Source organism: Astatotilapia calliptera, chromosome 13, assembly GCF_964374335.1.
Source record: "Astatotilapia calliptera chromosome 13, fAstCal68.1, whole genome shotgun sequence".
Taxonomy (NCBI): Eukaryota; Metazoa; Chordata; class Actinopteri; order Cichliformes; family Cichlidae; genus Astatotilapia; species Astatotilapia calliptera.
The window spans coordinates 13,515,993-13,543,930 of record NC_137434.1 but is presented as its reverse complement, the minus strand read 5'-3'; the positions used below and the strand labels follow the sequence as shown (position 1 = coordinate 13,543,930).

The following is a 27,938-nucleotide window of genomic DNA, read 5'->3' as shown; positions in this document are numbered from 1 at the left end:
CCACCACAGTAGATTTTAAATCAGACAGTCACGATGTGATTAGAAACCTTGAACATCACCAAATGCCATATTTCTTCCACTGAGAAGCTCCAGTAGGCCTTTACTGCCTTCAGTTTTGTCTTCAGTATCCGAAAAGCATGATCTATATGGAGCTCAGACTTGGCCAGTGAAGAATATCCAGTGTCTTTGCCTTGAGAAACTCTTGGGTTGCTTTTGCAGTGTGGATCATTACACATTTGCACTGTGAAGTTCTGCTTGATCAGGATTTTTTTTCAATGTTTGGCTGAATCTGAGCAGAGAGTATATCCCCGTACACTTCACAGTTTATCCCGCTACATCTATCAGCAGTCACATCATCTTTAAACACTAGTGATCCGGTTCCACTGGCAGTCATGCAGCACATGCCCATGCCATAACAGTGTCTCCATCAATCTTGACAGAGTGTTTCTCTCCTTCTTCATAGCTTTTTTCTTTCCATTATTCTGGATCCATAAATCCAAATATTTGTTTATTTTTGGTAGAACTGTGCACACTTTTGTAGATTTTTTCTAGCAAAGTCTAATCTGATATTCCCATTCTTGATAGCAACATTGCTATCAAGAACAACAGGGGACAAAACAAGTGGTTTTGTCCCCTGTTGTAGACTTGAGAGGGTTAGTGGGATTTGGCAGATTGGATGTGGTGGTGCAAGACAGGGAAAAGAATCACTTAGAAATCAGTCCCATAATAATTTTTCTTGTCCAAGCTCACCTGTGCTGGTACTCCGATATTCACTCAATACAGATTCACTCAGTATTCAGTGAGTTAAACTAATCAGCTTGAGTAACACAAAGACCTGCTTCAATTTGTTTTGCAAGCAATTTCACAAAAACATAATTCTGCAGCATGTCACATTGGGATTGAATATCTGATTTAAGAACTGAAGTGAATGCAGACGTTACATGCAAGATTTAAATTTCCAGTTCATAAAATTCAACTTGCTGAGCAGTGCTTACCTTTGAGAATAATCTCTCATCTTCGCCTCATCTTTCAGTCTCCGAGTGCCACGCATGAACTTTCTCTCCCTAAGACATACAGGAGCTGTACATTTTTCCTAGCAGACACGTTTTGTGACAAACTGTGCAGATGCAGTGTGTTTGCTTTGTGATATTTGTTGAGCTCTTGCCTACCACTTACAGAAAAATGTTAATGAGTTTATGCTGGCTCCTCTTGTGTAACACTAGATAGATGATGAGTACTGCAATTGAAACTTGATTTACATCTGCACCATGAATCATCTCTGGGATGAAAAGGAGAATATAAAGAATGTATTGAAGGTGTAAGCAGGCCGTGGGATGTCATTATTTTCTTATTACTGAGCATATTACTGAGTATCTCCACACCTTCGCCGAAAGCAAGGCAAGGCTGCTGCACACAAAAAAATTAACTGATTTTAAGGGTAATATGCATTAACCTGCCGATCAAATTTAATTGCTCATTAACCGAAGGTATTGGATTGCCATTCCAAATTGCTCCGGCCCTCTCTGACCCCCTGTCCTACCGCCTTGAGGTTGTTTTTAACTTGGCTAGATGCTGTGAAGTTTTTTTCCTTAACCAAGTAAACATTCTGCAATTGTGCGCTTTAGTTGTCTTCTGTAGTCTTTCAGGTCTTTTCTTGTTGGTGAGCTGGTCAGTGCATTCAGTCTTCTTAACAATGCACCAGACTGTTGATTTGGCCGCCCTTAAAGTTTTTGCTGGATTGCTTATAGGTTTATTTTGGGGTTTTTTTCCTGCTAATGGTGAAAGTTCTGCTTTGTCATGGGAGCAAAAATAGCTTTAATTCCTAAACAGTTTAAAAAAAAACCCAAAAACCCTTGAATTAAGGCTGAAAGTCTGTCCCTCAATCACATACTGCTTATTTGATTTCAAATGCACTGCAGAGGTGTGCAGAGGCATGTCTACAACAAGAAAAAAATAATGCGTCTTTGTCCAAAAACTTACAGATCTAACTGCATTGTGACTGTGTGGGCACAGTGTGTAGGCTCAATTCGTTATTGCAAGGGAGTTGATTGCTGATACAGAGTAAAAGTATACTGCGGGTGGTTAGCTAATTATGTGCATATCATGAGGGGATCAGCCTGCCAGTTTTAATCAGCACTGGTCTGTTACAAAAACTGTCCCACTGCTTCTGGCCTGCCCCTTTTATGTCACCAAAGTGCTTACAATGCCCACAGAACACTGCCACCATTCATTAGCTATTCTCTAATGCTAATTTCCCATTTGTAAGGACAAGCAATGCAACAGTCTTTCTCCGACAGGCAAACAGGATTTTAGCAAACTTTCTAACATCATGCCAGTAAATTGGTCCACGAGCGTGAGCAGAAAACGTTGGGAGGAATTTTTTAGTGCAGACGTGCTGCCAGTGGATTTGCATTGTACTGCTTGTTAGCCATTGTCAAGATTCTGTGCTAACAATCCCAAGCAAAGACCACTGTACCATTGTACATGAATAATTGATTTATTAGCAAAACAACTGCAGGGGACTGAGTCATGTTTTGTTGAGAGTGTCACAGGTCAGAGCTGGCTTTCTTTTTATGGACACAGCTGCAAAAGTCTGAGAGTTGTCAGCCTCCTCGTTAGCTTTTTTTTCCCTTTTGTTACTTTGGATGAGGCGTCTGACTGACTTGAAAGACGTGCGTCATGAATGTCCATCTGTGCAGCTGTCTCTGTGAAGAAAATCAGCAGTCTTTGACTTGTGGATGCCAATTGAAAGACGACACCAATTATTTGGGTTGTATTTGAAAGCGGAGATGTGGTGCATGGCGTTGTTTTGGTTCTGAGACGACTCCATTTGGCCTTTCTTGACAGTGAACAGCAGGGTGTCAGGAGAGTTGTAGCAGTCATGCCCTCATTTCTCTTCAGGTTATTCTGGTCAAGGATAATTATGTCATGAACAATTGTGTGGCATGTATTTTTATCCCCTAATGTGTGAATCATGTTGCATTTTCAAACTGACTGAAGTGCTTTTTTTTTAAATACAATTTATTTTAATCACAGGCTGAGAAAGAATGTCTGAAAGGAGATCAGGTACATTGACTTTACTTAATTGTATTTTCTCTGAGGCATCCTGTACTATTGTGTTTTTACTTGCATTTTTTTGTAAGCATAAATGTCACAATTTGCTGTTTTCAGGGTCTCCAAGGTGAAAAAGGAGAGAAGGTAACAAATATTGTTCTTGAATTTGCTGCTGCAGAAGGTGCACATACCATGTTTTCAGTAAAGTACAGCTATTTGGTTTAGCAGCCAATTACCGAAGCACCATATGCATGCCCTTGCACAAGACATTGCTCAGCAGATACCTTGATTAACTTGCTAATAGTTTCTTATCAAGATACTTTGTAGAGTAATGGAATGAATATCTGATCAAGTGAGGCTGCAAATTACCCGTTCAAGAGACACTACTCATGTAAAAGCCATTCAGAAGTGAGAATGAAAGCTACAGCACTATCTAGTGTCTTCTATCCTTCATGAAGTTCTAACTAAGCTAATGCTGTATTTCCTATCACTGTAAATAAACCCACTAACCCTCTATAAACCCACTAGCAATCCACTGGTCTGTTGAGAACAGACCAGTTCTAGTACCGTTCTGCTTTGCCAATTGTAGTAGCCTTTTCACCATGATAGATGTCTTTTCCCTAGGGATCGGCTGGAGTGCCTGGTCATCCAGGGGAACCGGGGAAAGAGGGCAAAAGGGTGAGTAAACAGAGACAGATCGCCAGTTGTGTGGCCTGGCTTGTGGTTGTACTCACGCAGAGGACCTGGCCTGGGGAGAGGCCAGGCAGCAGCTGAACGGCTGTTGTTGTTTTAGAGGAGGCAAAGATGATCTGTGGCAAGGGGATTGCAATGGGCCTGCAAAAGGAGATGGGTTGGTGTGTGCTAGCTGTATGACAATTAATGAATGGGCTCACTGGTCAAGGGGTCACACACACACACATACACACTCATAATATCACTGACAGAACACATGGTTCAGTCCCATTGGGTGACAGTATTTGGTTTCTTAAAAAAGCCAGCTTGATTTGAGACAGACACAGCATCCATTACTGAATCAACTGAAATGTTATATATTTATTTGTCAGCTCTTATTCTGTGGTTAGAAATATAAGTGTCAGGATTTTGCTGGCAAAAATGTGCACTTAATACAATTTTTATTCAAATACCTTTTTTTTTTCAAAGCCTTTTTAACACAAAATTTCAGTCTCCGTGGGAGCATATGGTGATTTCCAGTTGATTATACTTTAATTGTTTTGGAGCATTGTTAATTCATGCATGAAGTTCTGATATTAATAATAGATAAACATAAAACACTGTGGTTAGAAGCTTGAACAAGAGCAAGAATGTTATTTTTCCTTGCCGTCACAGCTGAAAGGCAGCTCTCGCGCACAGGTGGAGAGAATGTCCTTCTGCGTGTGCCGTTATTGACTCGCCTGTGATAAAAAAATAGCTGCTTCATGCCACTCGGTGTTGGTGTTTGTTTTACAGAGAATGGTCATAAAACAGCAGGAAAACATTTGGCTCACTGCAGCAAAACATAAAATATATAGGAGGTTCAGCTGTAGAGCACTCATAAGTAGGTCAGGGAAATGTTCTTTTCAGATTAAGGCGAACCCAAGATGATGCACAATACTCGTGACATCTAGAGACGAGCATCTCAAAAATTCCACCCTTCTGTGTGTTAATGCATTCCGACTCAAAACTTCTTCCAATACCATTATAAATTTATGACCTATCATCGACCATGTTATTTCTCAATGGCTCATTTCCCATAATGCATAAAGTATCCGACTCTATTGTGAGGGAGAGAAGTCACGGTCAACGAAAGCGATCTCAGTGAGTGCAGATGTTTGTTTTTTTTGTTGTTGCTGTTTTTTATGCTTTTGCTTCCTCGGCCTCATTAGTCATTGTGTTATTTTATACCTAGACTGACTTAAGTAGTGGCTCAGCGTCAAAGGGACCGAGCATCAGAGACATCAATTATGGTGTGTGCTTTTCTTCTGGAATACAGTTTCATTCAATCATAATTGGGTTAGAAGAAAAAGGGGTGTCTCTCTCCGTGTTTGATGTTGTGGCTTCTTCGCTTCCTATATCCCTATCTTCTATATCCCCATAATATTTTTTTGCACTTGCTATTTCTTTGAAGATTTTACAGGTAAAACTGCCATAGGGCTTTAAACAGGCGATCACAGACTCTCTGGTGTTGTTGTTGCTGAAGATACCGTCCTGAACTACTGTCTTTGATGGCTGGCTGACTTCATGAGAACTGTTAACACGCTAAGGTTTCTGCCTATTCTTAGCTTGAGGAGTCACACGGAATCCAAGTTGTTGACCAACTTGTGCTTCTGCAGTTTGACGTTCCTATTTTAGGAAGCTGGGCATGGATCATCATCAGGGGCCAGCTAGTGGCCTACTGATACAGCCGGAGACTCTCGTCTAATTAGCAACTCTCATCCACGCAGGCAACTTTTGGTTTTGTGAGAGCCGTAGCTGCTGTACGACTTATGCAGAATATCGTGATGTAGACTGACCGCCCCGCAACCTTCATAGAATAGCCAGGAGTGGAAAGCTTTCACAAAGCCTTAGATTCAAGCCAGACCATCTCTCAAACTGTCTGCTTCAATTTGTTGTTGAAAAAAAATACAACCACTCTAAGCCATCTAGCTTTACTTGAAGGAGATGTGGAGGGCATTGTGGTGGTGGAGAAGAGGAAGGATGCCGTTTGCGTTGCTCCTTCTCCAAAGCTTAAAGCAACATATGCAAGAACTGATATCAGTCACCCAGACCCCTGTGATCCTAACTCTTTATTTCACCTTATTAACATGATAGAGAGCTATTTAAGTTTGTCAGGATGGAGGTATGAGCCAGTCCAACCATGTCTAGGAGTTTATGGGAATGTAGTGCCCCTACATTAGACATCACCATTAATGGTAATGTGAATGACTTGGTTCTATCTATTATGAATGGAATTGACACAGAATAGCAGGCAAAGAGTAGGACTTTGGGATTCAGTGGTACATTACAGCCGATCAAAACGAAGATAGGGAGCACCTGTAAAAGGGATATGTCCCCCCGCTGACTATTGCCTGCTAAAATATTCATCACACTCTGTAATGATGTGCTAAGCGCTGGGTTGTCACTATAGGCTGGCTCTGCCCTACAGAAGTTGAGGAGGTGAAAGACATGCATGCAGAAAGGAACCAGAGGGGGAACATCTTTGTGTGCAGGTCGGAGATAAGTCTGCTTCACGTGACTGTATAATAAAGTTTTAAATGCATAAAACAGTGATGATTTTAAATTAGGAAGAATTGTAAAAGTAACAAACGGCATCATTTCATCTGCTCAAAATAGATCTGAAAACCCACATTTGGTCAGTGCACATTTATCCTTAACATCAACACATATAGAAGCACCAGAGTGAGCACCGCTCATTCATGTTGTGCCAAGACTTCCCAGCATGCCCTGCTTCTGTAGTTGGCTCAGGGTTGTGAGTTGGTTCAGAGCTGACATGGGTCTCTGGGTAACTCAGTAGGTTCCTGTGGATTAATAAGTAATCACCTTAAGAAATCCCCCTGTGCAAGGTGGGTCTTGGAGGTTTAATCCATGCCTAACACTACATTAAGCCTTATTAGCAGTATAAATGTACCTGTATATAGAAATACATTTAAATCCTGCATGAAGTCACTGACAAATGTCATGTTGATTCTTGGGAAAAATACAGCACAGTCATATGTTCTGATTAAATGTTTGGGAACTACTGGTAAACACTGTAAAACATTGAATTTCCCTTATTGACAGACAACACATTATTTCCTTTTATGCATTTTGCAGAACGTAAATACTGCAAATACAGAGTATTTGAAATCCTCCTGTAATAAGCTGAGCGCTTGTACTGTGTCAAGGTTTCCTAGTCTCCGGCTTTAGAAAATACACACATCTGACAGATGTGCTGCACAGTGTTTGTTCTTATTAGACATAGCTATACCAGTGCAGAGATGATGAAACTCCAGCAAGCCCTAGAGGAAGGAGAGCATTGCAACTGCTGTGTCTACAGATGTGTTCTCTTCAAATGAATTATGCACTCAAGATCCTCTTACTCATTTATTCATTTGTTTGTATATTCAAATCTAGTTAGCTGGTTATTTATGCGCTGCTCTTATTTCGGCAGTGAACTACCTGACGCAGTTACTAAGTATATGGATAACTAGCTGGCGGGCTAGCAGCTCAGTAAGAAACATGTAGGCGTCTTTTATTGTGCATGAGGTAAGACGATATGTGTAGTGTGCTGCTAAGCTCAGCTGACTGCCTTTCAGTTATTGATTATTTTTGTTTCTATTTTTGCAAAAATAGTGTTTGTCATGTGCCCGTGTACCTCAGCTGGAAATGTGGATGGACGACACTGTGCCACAGAAGATACCTGCCACATATGTCAGGGAGATAAGAGAGGACAAAATGTTCAAATGAAGAAAACACCTAGATGTCTTTGCTGGGCAGGCAACGCAAGATGATCGGGTGGAGGGAAAAGCCATTAAAAGTGCGACGGGAGGAATCTTTTCTCACTAAATACTATGATGTGGCGCATCAGTGCCGCTGATAAAAGAATCCAGTCAGATTATTGATGCCTGCTGAAGAAACAGTATAGAGTTGAGCTGTAAGATGACGGGGCTTTGATTTTACTAACAGGTTTTTCATCCTCTGTTGAGTCAGTTCCCTTTTTATGACTTTGTGCATTTAGAACCACCCTGGGTGTTAATTACAGTGTGCACCAGATCATTAATTATTTATTTCCACGTTGTTGTGTGTTTACAGCAGTTGTCCCCTTAATAATTATCCTCATGAATGTAAAGATGGTTTCTAAGTTAATATTCTTGTTGTTTGCTGAGTAATGTTCTTTATAAAACTGGATTTAATACTTCCGAATCCTGTGACGGCAGACTTGCAACAGGATGGAGCGTTGGGTTTCTGAACCTGAGAGTAGTTAGACCTCTGACCCTTGTATCGGAAGTCAAGTGAAACTAGATAACAGCTTAAGTGTGAAGATGATGCTCACTACTTGGATTAGTGGGTTGGAAGACAAGTTCTCAGTTAAGAGAATCCTTAAGCTAATGGCGATCTGTAAAACGATACAAGTCTTTACCTCAAAACGTCAGCTGCTGTTGCATCACATCCGTCAGCTGTCATCACTTCATATCATCTGATATCACAGTCTCAGATCAGCGCACGTCAGTAATTGTATTGCAAAAACACTTTAAGTCCTTCACTTGTGTCAAAAATCTTGAGAAAGTAACATCAGTGGCAGCTGCCTGAGCTCTTTACTGTAGCGCGGATATAATCTGTCAAAACAGCAGAAAAGATCATCTGTCTTGTCTCTGCTTGGAAATATGGACTGATCCAGTTTTCTGCAGACAAGGGACGTAATTGCTGTCTTTTGGAAATGATAGTCATGCTTACATTTTCCATTCATGCCCTGTGCTGAATGACTGAGACAGCTGTCTGTAAGTCCCGACCAAAGGCACGAGCATATCTATTTCCATATTTTCCTCTTCACCCTTGTGTTGACACATGTCTCAAAGAGTGTCAGTCCATTAGATGTACATTACAGGCCAAATGTTTTCTCCCAGACGAGGGAAAAGCCATGCAATCTTACACTTACGTCATTTTATCTGCTACCAAACTGCCGGTCATTTTCTTTTGACACAAGATCGGGGATCACTGTCTTGCTAGTCCTCTCTTTTTAAAAGGCTTCATGTGGGTGAGCTGAGGTCAAACCATTAGTGCCAGATTAAATACAATAGCATTCATGTATCCTCCTTGCACAGTTGATAGCTTTTGTCATTTAACCTAATTTGAATGAGTATGCTGTTCTCTGAGAACCAAATGCATGCTCTAACTGTAATTTAGATGCTTCTCCTCTATGGGACAGAGCAAATGTTGTTTTGAAATAATTGAGCCACTCCAGCATACATATATAATATTCATATTGTATCTAATGGACTTGGCTAAGGTTCATTTCAATCAGTCGGTGTGTCTGCAGAGACACAAACAGGCAGTGACAGTGATAGGGAAGGAGTAATGGCTCAGTTTGTGGGGACTGAAACATTTGGCAGCGGTTTGCTGCTTCATGGGTGGAGGCAGACATGAACAGCCACTGTAACAGACTGTTGACCTCTACCAGAGCACCTGCAGCGTGAGATTATTAAGTAACGAGTCCCTGGTGAGAATACCAGCCTTCCTGCCAGAAGTTCTCCACGGGAGGCTGCCACTGATTGGGGTGAAACAGTAAACGCATGAAATTACAGCAACTATTTGATTGGAGCCATGTTTCTTTGTTGTCCAGTTCACTATACCGAATAACGATACGCTAAATTAATTTCTCAGCGAAGGCAAGGTTAGAGTTGCTTAGTGGACTCAAATTTTAATTCGAGAGGACAATTTGTGCATTGCTTTGTTTGCCGTGCTTTGCCTCGATGGGGATTTGATCTGGTATGTTTCTGATCTGTGTATATTTAGATTTTTACTGGGAAAACTTTAACCATACTCAAAGAAATGAAAAATCAGAAGCAAGAATGTGTCGTCTTGATACACTTACTGGCTTTTTTGTTTTGTTATGACATTTTGGGGGCACATTTTTGATGTAAAGAAACTCCTGTGCCTACTGATTTGTGTTTATATCTGTTCAACTTACTGGAACTCGGTTTCTGTTTAACCATAAACCAACTTCATGTGGTATATTAAACTAACAGGGGTGCAGTTGGTGACCACAGCGATGGCGTGTGACTTCACAGCTGTGCTTAAACGCGGTAATGTGATGTCCATATGTAGTTACAGTTTTGGCCTGACCCGGTGGAGCCCGGTGGCAGAGAAACATAGAGAGAAGAATTTACAGGTCAGCAGGGCTCACAGCTGAGATTTTATGGCCAGATTTACACCCTGTGTGATTTTACAAGGAGGGGGACAGGGGTGGTGAGGGGGTGAGGATTCGTTAACCCTTTGTCGAGCAAAGTGAAACGGGTTATTCTCCTTTTTCTCTTGTTGAAACTCATACTGAGGAAATTCGGCGAGCCACGCTTTTGACACCTGTACTGCACCAGGGGGTAACACGTTTGCCCAGCGCACAAGGCAATTAATCTTGTCAATGTCAAGTGCATGGGGAGGGAGGATGAAACAAAGATTTGACCTGATTGGCTCTGAAAAGGTCTCACATTTGGGGCCTGTTGGGAAAGAGGAGGGTTACAGGGGGAAGCGTTTGGCACATGCGAGGACAGATGCACGGTGCTTTGATTTATCTGTCTGACTCTCGTCGTTCCCAAAGAGCCCCAATTTGGCTACATCCATGGGTGTCCAGAATAAACACACATTAATTGGCCAATTAATTACAGGGACGAATACAGGGGGCAGGTCTTTGAGAGGGCCACTTTGATTGCACCTTGTTCGCTGGCTTTTCTAATGACTCTCTGCCCGTTTTTGTGGGCACCCGTAAGTCGATGTGTGTAGGAATAGGTGTGAAAAGCTGATCTTGAACGAGGGGTAATGTAGGTCAACGCATCCTCTGAGCATTAGAAAGACTTGCTATAGTTGGCTGGAGCATGGCCTTCATTCACACATCTACAGCTTTACAACTTTTTAGGAGACAGAGTTGTACCGCTCAGCAGGGACGCTGCGGGCAATATATGTATCCCTGATGCTTTAGTGTTCAAATTCTTCATGGCCTGCGAGCCCCCCAAGGCCTGTGTCTAATGCTTTCCAAGCATCTTTAAATGTTGTTTCAGTGTCTGCCAGGTCATAGCACCGCCACTGGAGTGTCATGTATAAAACAGGGTCGGCTGAACTGAATTCACTTTACTTGTTGAGGTATGTACAGTAAGTAGACACGAGGTGATTTTACCCCCTCGTGACAGCGTGATCTCATGGCTAAGTTATCCAAACAACTGGGATTTCTTGGCTCCGAACAGTCTGGCAATATGCAAAGATACCTCCCGACACGCTAGGTCAGCTGCAGTAGTGTGAGAAATTCTAAGAATGTAAATACTTTTAAAAGGATATTTCTTGCTATTTAAGAGCCATGTTGGCCAAGGAGAGGGAGGAGATCAGTGGGAGCTGGAGCACAGAGGGACAAAGGCTGGTCAGTGGGGAGGGGGGCGTTGCCCTGAACACTGCAGAACACAGAGGCGTGGTAGTGGGAGGCTGCATCGCTTATAGCACGCTGTTGCAGCCTATCATCTATATTCTGATTTCCCACACTCTCCTCCTGCCTCCAACCAATTTACGTACATACATTCATCTGCGTCCACTTTAATGGCATGCCAGGGAGCGGCATATTGACAGTGGCCTGATATTATACAGATGGTAATGTGAGGGACCTTTGTGTAATCTGTTATGCGTGGCAAGTGATATGAAGTATAAGACTCGCCAAAGGCTACAGTACCCGGGGAGAGCGCTCTGTGGATCTTTGCACAGTGTATTCTCTCTGACCTCCAATATTTGGTTTGTAAAATGAACCGGGGTTTATTCAAAGTAGATTTCCAGCCTCTGCTATTCACTTGTTGGATAATGCATTAATGAAACACTCAGTATCTGTAAACATAGGATGGGAGCAATCTGCTCTGGATGAATAATACGGCCAAAAGTCCAGATGAGACTGTGAAATTGTGAAAGAGCCAAGACTAATAACAGCATCCATTAGGAGATGAGAACATTCAAGAGGCATTGCTGTCCCAGCGAGGAGCCAACGCAATAGGCAACCAGCTTGCGCGGAAACGCTGCACAGACATTCGGCGGATCGGCGGGGAATTGAGCTCATAGTTAAATATAGATTTATCATCACTTCTTCACCGCATAAAAATGCAAATTCAGATAGTATCATCAAGCTTCTTTCCTCTCCTTAGAAGTTGTTAAAGTCAATGAGCTCTTAAAACTCATCTGTGAAGATATGGTAGAAATGTGGCGGTTGTAAAGAGATGTTTCTGATTGTTCTTTGGGACTTTCAGGGCTTAGTTTTCATAGACATCCACTGTCTGCATTTCCTCTGTTTGCCTTCGGCTCCAGTGTTTGCACACTGTGTGGTGGTGAAGAGCTGGGTGTTTGCTGAAATAGCTCTATAATAGTTATTTTACCCAATGATATGCTGCGTTCTGTGACTGTGTACTCATGTAGTGCCACCTGTGTCCCCTTCCATTGTGTGACAGCTGAAAGGAGGCATAATGCGGTATGAGAATTATTGTCACTCTCTGGCTCTCATGCAGCTTCTTGCTCTCGTCCATTTCCTTCTTCTCTCATCTTTGTAAGCCCTCCACTGAAAAATCTCTTTTACGGTATTCAGTGTCTAATTGCCAGACTGCCTAATTAGGGATGTTACCCAACACACATCATACATTCATGCATTGAGGACATCCATCCTCTCTTAGAGAGAACTTACAGTTTCCTCATTGGCTCTGTCCCCTGCCATGCACAACATTTGTGATGAAACTAGTTTGCCATCTAGTGGCACTTGTACAAATAGCCATTCACGCGGGGTCTATGATTGAGTCTCTGTGAGGAAAGCCTTCATGGAAAGCTTAAGCCAAGAGACTATAGGTGCAATCTTGGCCAGCTGAGCTGTGTCTTAAGTCGGCTGCAGTGTCAGCCATCTCTTTATACGTCCCTGAATATTTAGATGGCTGGGAGTTAAAGAGAGCATTGTGTGCCAGTCAGAATGGTGAAAAATGCTAAGCTGCATTTGAGCCCCTGCCAGGCAGCTGTCGGCTTTGCCGTTCTCTTCCTGCCCCGGCCGCTCCTCTTAACCCTCAGTAAACAACTGGAACAAATCCTATTTTATTGAGGCTTTTACCAAGTGCAAGGGATCTCTGCAAGCTCCAGTGCCCAGGCATTTTCTGAGCTTGTGCAGTGTCCTAAGATGGCACCCAGCGAGGGTAGCCAGAAAAAAAAGAAAAGGAATTTCCACTGTCTGTCTCTAATTGGATCCTTAATAACAAGCAGGTGGGGCTGTGTTCTCCGCAACATGTTTTGTGACATTTTGAGCAAGCGCCATGATCGATATTTGCCTTACATAAGTTGATAGCTGATTTGACACAGTGAAAATAGGTCTGGTGAAGATTTGGACAAGTGAAGGATATTTAGCTGTATAGCTGCTGGGAATTTACTGAATATGAATATGTTTCCCTCTCACCAGCTTTTTCTCTTTTATTTTGAAACTACCATCTAGGAGCACCTGTGCTTAGGCTAATGCACGTGTGATTAGTGAGAATGTAAATGTGGCCATTTCACTTAATTTACACTTAACATAACATTCAAAATCACAACACTTTGCCACACATTTTCAAAAAAATAAAAAATTAAACCGAACCTCTCACAGCGTTGCTGCAAAACCTCCATATTTTACAGACCCCCTGCACAAAATTGCTGTTTTCCTAGCTTGTGCGGATTCTCGTGGTTCATCCTGCAAATTGTTAAATGAGAGATGTGAAAATGCCTTCAAGGGGACAGAATGACATTTTGCCATTAATTACAGAATAAATTAGTGTTTGCCAGGAGTGCTGAAATTGTATCTCCTCTGAATCTGGATGCAGTAAGTGCTGCTAAGGAACACGAGGTTTGACCAAAGGACTGAGGGGATCAAATGCATGTGCATGTGTCAGTCCCTTTCCCCATCTTTCACAGGCCAGGAGCCGACAAGCATTTTCACTGGGGAATAAATATTGTGACAGGCAAGCCTCCTCTAACTTGTTTTTGTGGTTGCATGAAGCATGTGAGCATTCATTTCCCCCGCCTTTTCTTTCTGGGGTGGCCCTTAAAAAGACATCATGTGTATTTTTAACAGCCAGCCTCCTGCTCTTTGTCCTATGGATGATCGGTTCAGCTTAAGGATAGTGTGACAATTTATCATTTTCACTGTTTTCTAGACATTTATTTACTAAGCTAATGCAGCTGCTGCTCATAAGCTAAACAGTCAGCTCCTGTTAAACCCAGCAGAGCATTTAGAAAAAAAAGGCTCGAGAGGCCCGAGTACATGTCCCCAGAGGGAGACGGGTCTCAGCTCAGGCAGAGTGGGAGAGGCATGGGAGTTTTTTCAGTTAAGAAAAGGTCATCTCTCCTGTGAGCTACATAACATTGTTGCAGACCAAGTTGGCTTGGCAATGTCAGACAGTTTCCCACTCAGGACATTAAGGTCTCATGATGCCATATAAGTCAAACTTATCAATGAAAAGCCACATTTCTGATTATTAACTAGCCAAAAGTCAGGTTGGTGAAAGATTTGGTTGGATGTAAGGAGAAACAGACTCGTGCAGATGTATAACCATTTAAAAAGTGTCTTTAGCATTGATATCTATCCCTGCTTATAAAAAAGGCATCCTTTCGGCTCTCTGTACTGTGTGTCAGGTCATTTCTGAAGGCTTCTTCAGCTTATCTGCTGACCCTTCGCGGCAGGGTCATTTGTCAGGTGGATTATGAGACTTTTGGATGGTATATCTGCTTTATTGCTAAGAAATGCGACACGTTCTGCTTTCTCTATTTTATACTACTGAGTTATCCCACTATGGGCTGCGAGACATGGAATGTCTCAGAGAACATGTTGACATTTGGGATAAGGATTATGGAGTCATCAAAAAGGAGTGTCTCTGCTGTGTGTCACTGTCACTGTTGACTTTGCTCTCAGATTGGGGCTTGTATTGCAGGACTGAGCCAGGCCCCATGTCTGTGCTTTGCTTTTACACTTTACAACTCATAGCAGACTTGAAGCAAGTCAACGCTCGGATCCATGTGGATTAAGCCGGGAGTTCAAAATATGCTGTCAGTCTACTGAGGTCTCCTCTTTTCAGCTCAAATGTGTGCCCACTCCAGCTTTAGCTATTGAATTAGTAGTTAATCCGGTCTGCTTTTCACACTTATGGTTTGCAGGTTTTTAGAGTGGGGCAGATAAATAGTACATGTGAATATGTGTTTGGTCGTGCCAGCCTGTCTTTCATTAACTCAAAAAGCTAACTCATCTTTGACTCCCCCTCCTCTCTTCTCCTTTCCTCTCTTCCACATCCCTTCATCTTCCTCCACCTCCTTCCCTTCCTCTCATCCCTCATTTCCTTCCTTGCCTTCCTCTGTCTCTCCCTCCCTCTAATCTACTGCAATGACCTGAAGGAGGGCTTCACACTGCAGCGCTCAAATAATAATCAAGCAGTAGGATGTTGTCAAATTTATAGGACACTGAGCGTTGCATAGCAACAGAGATTGCCAGGGTGATCCGACAGGCGCTGGAAGTTGGATGAGGGAGAAAAGGGGCGAGTGACAGGAGACAGGAAAGGAAGGAGAGCTGACAAGAAAAGTGGGAGAGAGGGATGAGATGGGAGTCATAGAATTATGATGTACACAAAGGGAGAGATAAATTAGGAATGGAGAAGCACAAAAGGAAATGAGAAAGTTAAGGTTGGCTTAGCTGAAAGAAAAGATTCAAAGACACTGCTGGCTGTTCTTGCACGCTTGTCACTCTGTCGAATTTATAATTATTGTGTTTGCATTGTTTAATATGGTACTGGCGTACAGGTGGTGTTTCGTGAAAATGCTTTTTGTTGGATTTTGGTGTCACAGCTTTGCTTTTTTCCTTATCTCTTTCATTCTTTCTTTCTCCACTTTTGGCCTTTCTCCTCCTAATTTGAGTCTAAAACAATAAGAGAACTTTATAAAGTTGCAAACTTTATACAAAAGTGGGAAATGATCATGCACAGTTCAAAGCAATCTTCATATTGCTTTCTAGTTGAACTGAACTAAAAAAAAAGTTATTTTTTTTAGCTTCAAATGTAAAATTAGAAAAAATTTTTACACTTAGGTTAAAACAAAGCTGGTGGTTGTAGAGTCAGGTTAGCTTCTTAGCATGAGAAACCTTTAGGAAAGTTTGACTAAAGTAAATGTGCTTTAATTGTGAATCCAGAGTTTTTGTTAGACTGTTAAACAACACTTGAATGTGTTCTATAATATCTTTTTGACCAATTAAGATAAAAATAGGTGGTGACATTGTTAAAAATCTACTCCTGCAAAAAGAATTATAAACTCTCTGTGGTTGTTGTGTCGTAATAAAAGCATGCCTGCTTGGAGGTAGTTCTAGTGCTGTGTCACTGGCAGGTGTTTCAGTTTGGAGTCAATTGAGTGCAAACGGTGATGACAGCTGTGCTCCTCACTAATTATTTCTTGTCACTGTGCACAGATTTACTAACCAGAGGTCCTCTGGACAGAAAAGTATCAGTTGAGTCCCAAGGTCGCCTGATGTAGTCGTTTTAATGGATCACTTTGTCGTGAAAAAGATTATCTGAAGGTGTTTAGAAATATGAAATTACTATAAAAGAAGAAATGCGACATGTAGTTCTAAAATAGAAATCCTGGCCTGAGTTTATCTTTACATAGCTAAATTAGATGTCTGCCTTTTACTAAACTAGGGTCGCACAATACAATCCAGAGGACAGTATAATTTATTGTATTGTGTATAAAATAACGTCAGTATTCAGGAGTTTCAAAGGCACAGTAGGCCCTTCAGGACACTTCCTCAGGGTAAACAAGAAGTACACACCTTTAGCATTTCTCTCCTTTCTTTGTTTTTTTGTTTTTTCAATTTGACACCACCAACGAATGTTAAGAGCTGTCATCCAAATAACTGCCACTTTACCTTTGCTTACATGTTTGTTTTTAAATGTCAGCTGAAGGCCATCTGGGCATCTCATGGTTCATTTACTGCACACAAAGATTTCTTTTGTGCTCTTTCCCAGAGAAAGGAGCTCAAAAGATCCAAAAAGACTGAATTCTAAGAGCTGTGATTGCTCTCAGGTCTTGCAGCATGTACACACAAAAAACAGGTACACTGTAAAAGTATTTTATGGGGCACTCCTCTGCTCTGTGCAAGGGGGGATATTGCATTTATAGTTATTAAGTATACACCAGTAGATCATCCATATTGCTACCAATACCATCTCTTTTAAGTGATATTGACCTGTCTTCAACTATGATGTGAGGTTTTTGCTTAATCAGTCGGGCTTCTATTAGTGTATACTCTTCTTCTACTACTTCTTCTTCTTCTTCTACTTCGTCTTCTTGTTCTACTTCTTCTTTTACTTCTTCTTCTTCTAATACCTGCTCCATTAAGAGGTTGCTACAGTGGATCATCTGCTTAAATCTCATCCTGTCTCTAGGGTCCTCCTTCACTACATCCATCAACCTTCTCTGAGGTCTTCCTTTCTTCTGCCTGGCACCTCCATATTCAATGTCCTCTGACTCTCTCCTCTATCATGTCTAACCCGTCTCAACCTCGCCTCTCTACCTTTTCCTCCAACCTTTTTCTTGAACCTGAGCTGTCCCTCTGATGCACTCATTTCTAATCCTGTCCATTCTGGTCACTGCAGATGAAAATCTGAACGTCTTCAACTCTGTCACCTCCACCTCTGCCTCCTGACTTTTTGTTAGTAGAGCTGTCTCCATGCGTCATAGCAGGTCATCTACCATCTTATAAACTTTCCCTTATGCTCACACTCGCTGCCATTCTTCAGTCATTATTACCGTATAAACACCTGTGACTATAAATTGACTATTTATACACAGGGAAAAGGTTGGGTGAGGGAGACATATTTAGCTGGTTGCAACCTGATCTGATCTTCCTGCAATCTTCTACTGGCATCTTTTTTTTGATCGAAATTTGCTGGTAATATGTTGTTAACCTCAGATACAGAGCTCCACTATTTATTTTGATGAACATATGCAAATACATGGGCATAAAATTAGTACGTACTTTGGAGTTTAAAGGGATTTAAGGGCAAATGTGGAGAAATAGTTTGGAAAACTGCACAATTCATGACCTACTTGAAATAATAGCGTATGAAATATTCATTACCTAAATTACTTATATGTGTAATCTGCTTTTGTTGTTATGTTCAGAGGGGAAAGGGCAGCAGCGGGGACAGAGGGCTAGAACAAACAGTCTGATCTTCTTTGCAGTCGTAGCAGCGATGCGGTGTCAGCCGATGAATTATCAGTGTGAAAAATGAGCGCCATCCACCCTCACAGAAATGCTGTAATGTGACACATAGAAGTCTATTATACAAGTCAGTTTTGAATCTGCATCTTAAAGCGTGAGCCCTTTCCGAATGGTTCGGCTGCCACTCTGCCACAAAGGAAACCAGCCTCAATTACATTTCAAAGAGGTTATTCCAACATAATATATAATCTCAGTCATTTGAAGGAAGGGATTTTAAGGTTTAAAGAGTCTGTTTCTTCCCATCAAGGCAATTCAACTTTCCACCTCTTCTCTATGTAGCCCTCGTTCACGTTCACATTAAAGCACACGTACAGTAGCCTCAGAAATGCATTAACACTGATGATCAAAAGATGCTGGCCAGAGCTTTGTTGGTACATCAAACAGCACGAACAGAGGAGGCACACATCGGTTCTACTGTGCCATTATTAAGTTTAATATTTACTGTACTACACTTTGTCTTCTCCCCTTTTCATAATGCTGTAATCTGAGAGAGAAGCACACACAGAGTAGGAGCATTAGTGCACACGCAGATGATTAAAAGCAATAGCTCTCAGTGAAGTTTCTTCCTCTGTCTTTGTTGCAGGCAAACGTACATGTCAAATTCGACCCAGATAATCAAAGTGCGCACACATGAAATGTCAGAGGGAAGCGTCGGGGGCGTTGCTTTGTGATTCCGAACTTTTCTTTCAGCAGCCACTGAGCCTTTCCTCTCCACAGATCTACCCAGCTGCTAACTCGGAAGAGGAGAGCAGTGTTTTTGCGTCGCCCGTACTGACACATACAGTAGAAGAGAACTGCGATATTATTAACATAGCAGCACTGTGTCAGATGATGACACTCAAATTAGAAAGATGTAATCGTGTTTAGCCTGATTACAGATCTCTGCATTGTCTCACACTTCTACCATTGATTGCCGCCAGAGTATTGTCATCTCTTAAATAAGTCGATTTTACATCGGTTTTGTGTGCACGTGCGCTCGTTTCAGGCAATCCTCAATACAGAGCCACCGATGCTCTGCCAGTGGATATCTGCAGTTCTATCCCACAGAGCTTTATCCTCTTTTCTCACTAGTACATAAACCCTCTTGATGTAAATTAAACCAACTTTGGTTTGGTTCAGATTCAGGAATACATCTCATTTACATTTCAGTTTTTTCCAAGACTCGCAGATTCTGAGAGAGCTGGGGGGGTTTGTTATTCAGAGAATGTGAAGAACAACTCAGAACAAAATGGTTCAAAATGTGGCTTTGTTCTGACTTTGTTTTGCAACACTGGACAGCGCTGGCTGGCTTGTCCTGTTTGCTGCTGTTTTCACTCCTCGGGTTGATTGATGCACTGAGGGACTTGCACAGCTGGAAAGGAGACAGTAAACCAAAGGAGGGAACAAAGAGTAGCAGGCCACACAGGGTGCAGCAATTAAGCAGTTTTCTTGTTGTTAATTAAAAGCAAATTAGAGACTGTGACAGGAGTTGCTGTCTAGCCTTAATTGCTGGCAGCATGCATGCCCAGCCACACCTGTTATTGCATATTGACTCATCTTGGTCTACTTTTTTTCCCCCTACGCTTTCCTAAGGGGCGGAGAGGAAAACCTGGAGATCCTGGACCCAGAGGCTCGCCTGTAAGTTATCTACTGCCACTCTCACTTGTGTACATAGGCTCTTTCCTTTTGATTTTACATAGAAGGTCAAGATCTATAGTGCTATCGAAAATATCCAAATGCATTCGTTTCAGCTTAATAGATCATTTGTTTGGTTTGCACATCTACTCTGTCTGCCTATAACACCCAATTACCAGCAGTGAAAACAGAGTTCGGCTCAACCTTTATTAGACCGGGAATTCTCCTGAGATCACAAAAAGGGTTGTTTTTTTTTACTGATATCCAAATAAATTCAGACACATTAAAGAAGTTACAAATTTATTACAACTACAAAAACATATTAAAGCAAACAGTCAATAAGGCCAGCGCTGCAGAATACAAAATCTGCCCCGAAAAAGAGCAATTACACCGACATTGTTCTATGTTAACTAATTTCATGCTTTCTCGTGCTTTATTGATTTGCTCAAAATCTTCTCCCATACTGCTACAAACAGGCTACATTATCGGCACCAAACCACAAAGGGTATATTAAGGTAGCACTTTAAAATGTTTGTATTGACAAGTAGGACAAGTCTGCCTAGAGGGCCCATTGACTCCTTGAAATATGGTCTTTTCCTTAGGCGACCGAGCCAATTCCAGACGCCATTTGTGTGTTTGTGTAGTGACCCACACACTAAAGGTCACAAACACTGTGATGCGTTAAAGGAGACAACTTGTCAGATGTTTAACTGCTCTGACGCCAGGACAAACAGGAGTGTTTGGGGATTGTGTAACTCTGATGTTTTGGGTGTCCAATTATTTTCATGCACGATTGTCTTGATTACACTCTTGATCAGAGACATAGGGTTTGGCTTATTTTATTCCATCCACAAATCGAGAGAGATTCTGTGCTGCGTCTGTTACCGGTGCCCAGGTTCAATTATCTTCATTATAATTGAGCCACTCACTGTTAAACAGTGTCTCCCACGTGTGACTCATTTTAGCCCCTGCTTCTTCCTTTTTTTCTCTTTAATAACTCGTAAAGTTGTGGAACACAAAGTCATAGGAGAAAAGAAAGGCAGGATGGAGAAGGTGTGACATTTCTAAATGGCAATGTCCTGATGATACCCTTCGCATGTGCCAGATTTGCCTCCGTCCCCCGGTATTGGCATTTATGAGTCACCTGTTTTGCTGAGGTAGATCTCAGGGGCAAAATCATCTATTCAAAACACACTCCAGGGCATCACTCTCTCTTGTCCATTGGCAGCAGGACGTGTGTGCGCAGTTGAGGAGGCAGCGGTTATTTTTCAAAGTCAAATTAGCATTTGACGACAACAGGGGAGCCTGTGAAAGGCGCATAACAAAGACGCACTCAAAGATTAGCTGCCGACTAGAGGGATCCGGCCATGTCTTTATGAAAGGCAACATCAGTGCAAAGGTTAAAAAAATATATAATATATGGAAAAGCCAGTCACAGGGATATTTGCAGGAATAATTTATATCTTCATAAGGGTCAGGATAGGGTTACGATTGTTATGTATTTGTGATGAATAACATGTGCGGCGCTCGCATGAGTTTTCATATAATTGTCTTCTTATTTCACAGGGTCCCGCAGGAGCCGCCGAAGGAGCAAGTGCCAAGGTATTACCCAAACATTTTTCACTACAAAACAAATACTGACAAGCGGCGTTTAAAGTAGATTCGAGGTGTCTCCTGCTTTTGATAAACTGGCCCTTACCTTCACTTCCAGCACGTGTGAATTGCCAAGATGACTGAGCAGTGTTCACTGTAGCAGCCTCCCGAATAGCCAAGGAGTTTAATCATCTGCAAAGTGTTGTCTGTATAAAGATGTGCCAAAGTTGTTGTCCCAAGAAACTCATCTGGACAAGTCTGACGTATGTGCCACCTGAAGTAGAGTCTGCTCTGCCCTTGACTGACTTTTGTGTGTGTGTTTATAGTCGAGAGCAGATATCCGTCTTCAGAGGTGGCACCTTTCAGTCAATTGTACACTATCTACTGTGCAAGTTAAATAGCTGTTCCCACCCTGCATCTCCTGCAGTGCAACCCAGCATGACTCACTGCTCACACTCCAAACAGACAGATGGTCATTACATACAGTGCTTTTGCAAAAAAACAAAAAAAAACAGGGCCTGCAATCATTTTCATGAAGCCCAGGGGTGCTGTAGCTCACCAGAGGCTGCATGACATACGCAGTGTAAAGGGAAAAAAAGTTGTACCAGACCTCCCGTTGTCTTTCTTGTAACCTGCTTCCTTCAAAAAAAATAAAAAATAACCACCACCACCCGCCAAGCCTCCAGTGGCCTACTTGTGATCATGCTGAGAGTGAAAGCCATTGTGTAGTGGACACCCTCTTGACCGCAGCTGTTCATTTGATGTATAGGTGTATGGTTTTGCGGTGGTGTCAGCTTGGGCCGCAGAAAACCTCCTGCTCCCTCTGCCCAGAGGAAGGAGAAGTGTCTGCTGGCCAACCTTGAAAAAGAAAGTTGTCTATATGAGGACACAGTTATTATACTTCAAAACAAATGGGATTGCAGTAGATACAGATGGAGGTGGAGCGCCTATTGGGGTCGTGTGACTCAACTGACAGGCGTTTTCATGTTTGACCAACCGACTGCTCAGTTGCAGCTTTAGTGTTTATACTTGAATCATAAAATGAATCCATAGAAGTCCAAATTTTATTTGTCAGAAATGAAAATAACCCTGTGATTGTTGTCTTGGAATTTTCTTTTTTAATTTTCAAATGCTGCTTCTCTTTAATGAGACCCTTTGTTAAAAAGTTTGAACACAGAGAAGAATAAGACTCGCTAAAACCAAAAAACAGTAACAAATAATTATTGTAGAACAGATTCAGGCAGAGAAAATAAACAGTATTCTGTCCTGATTATCTGACTCTAGACTTTTAAGTCAAATGTTTCCATTGGTGCTGACAAGGAAAACGTAACTTATTTTTGACTCGTCTCTTCAGTTGTCAGGTATTATAAGTTGACTTACAGACACCCGTGTTACCTTAACCAGGTATTTATTTGCATCCTTCCAATTTTTGTACGCAGACTTAAGCAGCATCACACTGTAACAGAATAAGCATTATTTTTAATCTAGCAAAACCTCAATGGAGACAAACAGGTCTTTATTTTCACACCCAGCAGAGCATTACTCCCAACATATCACTTCACTTATGGTGTCACACCTTTGCTAATCTGACACAAAGGTAACAGAAACAACTGGAGCAAGTTATAACTCAACACAGAGCATTTTTGATTTTAAAACAGGCCTAGCTCCATCCTTTTGCTCACCTTCCTCCTTTAGTATGAGCAAATATGAACGTAAATATGAACTTAATCTGCTTAATTTTGAGCTTTTGGGTTTATGGCGTGTGCTACAAGTTTACAAGTGCTTGAGAAAGTAGACCTGCAGGCCTGCTCTGACTTAAAACATTAAAATGAATTCTTATTAAATGTAGCGTTACGCCTGAAGGGGACAACGCTCGTAGGAGACTAAAGCTACGTTTGCGATTAGATTAAACGTAACATTTTGATTAAAGGACATGATTAAAGCATTCATTTTAATGCTTATGTAGATGTTAGATGAGACATGCGCTGCTAAGCACTATTGTTCCCGTGCTCTAATTCTTCCATTAAATGTGCATGCCAGCCTCGCCCTTGCCATAAATCAGTCATGCCCCTACATCACGGATACGTCTTCACTTTATCATTATAAATTTATGCTTTCTGTGGCTGACAAGGAAACTTGTGTCCCAGAGAATCACTGCACGTTTTAATCTTCCATAATGAAAAACAGAACTGTAATGCATTTAAAGGAATTTAAGCAAACCGGGGACGATACGCGAGAGCAGATAAGCCCTCGCACCTCCAAGAGGAATGAAAAGTAACAGTTTTCACGAGCAGCAATAATTGAACAGCGCCGGGGATTCTCCGTACCTCTCAGTGCCATCCTTGTGCATTTTTTAACTTGGACAAAATAGACGCAAGTTAGACTAAACTGCAGCTTGTGCAACATCTGTGTGAGCTGAGCCCCCTCTCACTCGCTCGCTCACTCACTCAACAGCGGGTGAATGTTTTAAAGGAGACAAAAAAAAAAGGTCTGCAGTGGATGATGTGCTGGGAAGACGGTGTTCTCATGAATTACATCTCCATAACTGCATCTCCCACTGACAGTCTCAAATGGGCTCTGACAGAATGCTGCAGATATTGATGGATAGAGGGATGCAAGACAGGCTTAATTGCAGTTTGATGAGTCAAGGTTTCTCAGAGGCAACATATCACCCGCAGACACCCACAGGTGGAGCGCTTCCCTGTCTTATACACGGTGGGCTTTCTCTTCGTATAAATACAGTCATAATCTACATAAATATTGGCTGTGGCGCAGTTAATCTCGTTTGAAAGGTTTATTAACTTGTTACATACACCTCTGCCAGTAAATTGACTTTGAATAATCTTCCGTGGAGATCAAACAAAGATAAAGATAGAATTTTTTTTCTTTTTTGCCATGAGTCTGCGCCAGATTACAGTGTACAAGTGACAACTCGGATAACAATAGTTTTCCATCTTGTGTGTTACGCTGAATGTCAGTCATAACTCACCCGTTAACTACTTCCACAATTCTGTGTGCAGCATGGTGGGTTGGCGGCCTACTTTACAGCCTCCCAACGTTCATATAGTTGATTTGCTTGCAACGTCTCCGCAGTAGTGTGGTGAGTTTCCACATAGTTGATAAAGCTGCAAAAAATTAGTGCTCAAAGTCAGTTTTGCCACTTGTTCCTCCTCCCCGACTAAAATATTAATAAGACAATCCATCTGTTCATACATTGCAGCCACTGCTGACTTAATAACAGCTCCTAATTTGGATGAGGAAACACTGACTATGTCTCATTAAATGAATATACCACGGCTGTCATTAGCAAGTCGAAGGGACTGAATGACAATTATTGTCTGTTAGCGTCCAGGCTCTGTTAGTGAGCGTACAAATGTGCTGCAAACTTTCTCAGATGTCTTTTTGTCATATTATATTGGTAAACAGATGTTCCATAATGTCTTTGCACAGAGTATGTGAAGCACTCCCTACAAATCTTTACACATGTGCCACGGACAACATATTTGCCACACTTTCTAAATGTAGCCAAGACTCCAAGACTTTGCATGACAAAAAATATAAGCAATAAAGGTCATAAGTAGGTGCTGAATGTATGCAGATTGTGAGAAAGCTAGTTCCTATGTGTATACGATTGCAAAAAATATATATATATTTATCACAAATTATTCATTAACTATCTGTCTTGACCAAGGATGGAGCACATTTGTCTTAGAGTTCTGTTTATTTAGTATATTCGCCACATAACTGACAGAAAAAAATCCTGTCAAAACACTTCAAGGGCATCTCACTGGCAGTCATGAAGTGCCATCTATTGGCAGGCAGGGGAACGGCATCATGAAAGTGCTGCAGTGCAACAGGGAATTAAGTTTTTCATTATCCTGCAAGTCTAACATAACGCCACAGGCTCATGAAGCTTGTGCCACTGTGTTTCTTTTGGCCCCTTCCATAATTACAAACTCTTTTGATTTTGAGATGACACGGTACTGAATTTTTTTTTTTTTCTGATTACTTATTCATAGCAACTGTCCTTACCTAAGTTTCACTCTCAGAGCTTTGTGTCTTTGTGTCTTTTCGTCCTGCTTTGGCTGTCAGTCACTGTCAGAGATCTGCTCTGTTCATATAGGGGGAGAAGGGGGAGCCTGGAGTCCTGGGGGAAAAGGGGGAGAAAGGAGAAAGAGGAGATCCTGTACGTATTTTCCTGCACTGACATTTACAATGCCGCTGCGTTACAGAGTCATTAACCGAGGCTTCCCTCCCTCTCCCACAGGGTCAGCCAGGTGCCGAGGGATCCGGCGGCATGAAAGGACAAAAAGTAAGTCACATCAATGTCAAGTGGCAAATATGATGATTCCCTCTGTTTCTGCTCCCTGAGACTCTGAGGCTAAACCTCCTGAGTTAGTCGTCTTCTTCTTCTTCGAGTCCGTTTATCCTCCAGTGATCTTTAAAATCATCTGCCAACAAATAATGAAGCTGCCGACGATTTGTTGTGCGTGTTTGTTTTTTACATTTGCAATTGTTTGTATCATTTGCTCCTCTAAGCATGGTCCAGCTCATTTTCTCATTACTGACAGGTTGTGTGTATGTGTGAGAGTGTGTATGTGTGTATTTTTGTGTTTTCTACGTGTTAATATAATAGAGTCAGAGCAATAATTTGCAGAAGAAATCTCTTGCGGTAAAGACAAACAAACCAGGACCAGAGTTCTCAGTGGCGTCTGTACGGTATTTTCTTTAATTATCTATCTCAGTGTGCCTCTTTATGTGTCACTAAGCAGGAAGTTAGGTCTAAAGAAGAATGAAGTATTATTGTTCAAGCAGACAGAGCAATTTACATATTTTTACAGTAGCTCCTGACTTTTAAACTGTAAGAACTTAACAAATACGCAACAAATTATTTTACCGCGTTGCCCTATTTTCCAATTCCTTTACATACATTCAAAATGATTGCATTCTGTCATTTCAATAGGTAGGCACTGAGAGGTACGCACAGCTTATAATGCATGCAAAACTTGATTTTGAATAGATGTATGTGGAGTTCAGTTGATTGCGTTTGTTTCTAAAGCAGTCATACCTGCAGAGGTGTGAGGCTGGAGCTGAATTGCTGACATTTCCATTATATCAGTGCTGTCACGTTGATCCCGAGTATGTATAATTCTGGCTGTGTTCTGCATATTATTTTAGATAGCTGGGAAAATTGAAGTTTTGGTCTGATGCTGATGGTGCCAGATGATGAGCTGTTGAATCACCAAAATGATTAAACTCCTCGATTAGGTTTATCGCACTCAAAATTTCCACAGCAGTTCATACAGGTGGGGGTATTTCTGTCAGAGGTGCAGCCTGGCCTCAGTAGGCTGTATTGGCAGTTTGATCCCCTGCTCCTTTGGGACTGTGAATGGGCATCCAACTAACTAAAACGATGCTCAAAAGGTCTAAGGACAAATGTTAGACACAATTTTTTTAGTAGGAGAAGAAGCAAACATGAGCTGTTCATGACAATAGAGGAAAACTTGGTACTATGTGGCCAACTGTATGGCTGTCCATCCCAGTGCTGTCAAGCTATTGCACTAAAAGTCAAACATGTGCTTGTATTCCAAGAGGAACAGTTAAAGGATGACCAGAGTCTTTTGATATATGGCACGGGCAGCATGGAAATGTGAACCATATTTCTCGAAGTCTTACAGTCCAAAAGTCAGCCAGATTCATCATCGGGGAACAATGCATACCTCTGTGCAATTTCATAGCAATCCATCAAACAGGGGTATTTCTCTCTGGACCAAAGCGATGGACTTACTGACATTGACATCCCAAGAGCCGTGCCACAAATGAGTTGTGTGACTTTTTTTAACTTGTAATATGTGGGTATTTTTAAACTGACATTTAAATCGCTGGAAACCTTTTTCTGTTAAAAAGTGGTAAGGTACAACATGTGTTTGTTTGGGGTTTTTTTGCTCTATTACAACCACAAAAATTGCAGTTTGTAAATTGCAAATGAAAGAACTGACGCTCCCACGTGCTTTGCCAAATTGAAAGGTTCCCCGGGGCACTTAATAAGCCCATTACAATGCTCATAGGTTACATGGTATGGACATACACAACGTTAATTAGCATTCTGTGTGAGACACCTGAGAGGCGGTATCCCAGCACGCTCTTTAAGGAGAATTATGTTTTGTTTCTGCTCGTCTTTTGGCTGTGGCAGTGTTTTCACTAAAGACTGCTCATGTTATTGCTTTCTTAACTGTTGCTCTTAAACCTATTGATGTAGTTGTTCCAGGTAACCTGTGGCAGCTTGCTTTCAGCACTGGTTTCTCAAGTGCTTTTTTATGTTCCTTCTTTTTTGTCACTGCCAGCTTGTCGCTCTGTCACCGTCATAAGCAGCCACTGATACAATGTTTCTGTTGGATTTTCAGGGTGATGTCGGCCCTCCTGGTCCTCCCGGTCCTGTAAGTAAATCTATGCAACCCCGCCTCACAGAAATAGTCTTTACTATGAGTTGGCATGAAATGGCATTCTTAGGTTTCATCCTGAGAGACAACACACCATGCTGGATGAGTCACGAAAGCATTTGTTTGTACTTTTTTTTTGTGACGAACACAAAAATATGTCCGATGTTTGTACGTCAGCGAGCTGCTCGTAATAGAATTTGGGAACCGAGGAGAAGAAATAAAGAGCGGTGCAGTGTTTACCTTTGCAGTCACGC

At 41.7% G+C, this 27,938-nt stretch overlaps 1 protein-coding gene across 5 annotated transcripts in view; it reads left to right on the top strand.

Annotated features, from left to right (window-relative positions):
• LOC113035410 (uncharacterized) overlaps positions 1 to 27,938 on the top strand; it is a 102,530-nt gene that overhangs the window by 34,993 nt on the left and 39,599 nt on the right. For all 5 annotated transcript variants that reach the window (XM_080287810.1, XM_026190955.2, XM_026190954.2 and 2 more), the window contains 8 exons: positions 3,037 to 3,066; positions 3,172 to 3,198; positions 3,679 to 3,732; positions 19,610 to 19,654; positions 21,218 to 21,253; positions 25,368 to 25,430; positions 25,512 to 25,556; positions 27,649 to 27,681. In XM_080287810.1, coding sequence (XP_080143936.1) covers positions 3,037 to 3,066; positions 3,172 to 3,198; positions 3,679 to 3,732; positions 19,610 to 19,654; positions 21,218 to 21,253; positions 25,368 to 25,430; positions 25,512 to 25,556; positions 27,649 to 27,681 — 333 coding nt within the window. The remainder of the gene's footprint in view (positions 1 to 3,036; positions 3,067 to 3,171; positions 3,199 to 3,678; positions 3,733 to 19,609; positions 19,655 to 21,217; positions 21,254 to 25,367; positions 25,431 to 25,511; positions 25,557 to 27,648; positions 27,682 to 27,938) is intronic.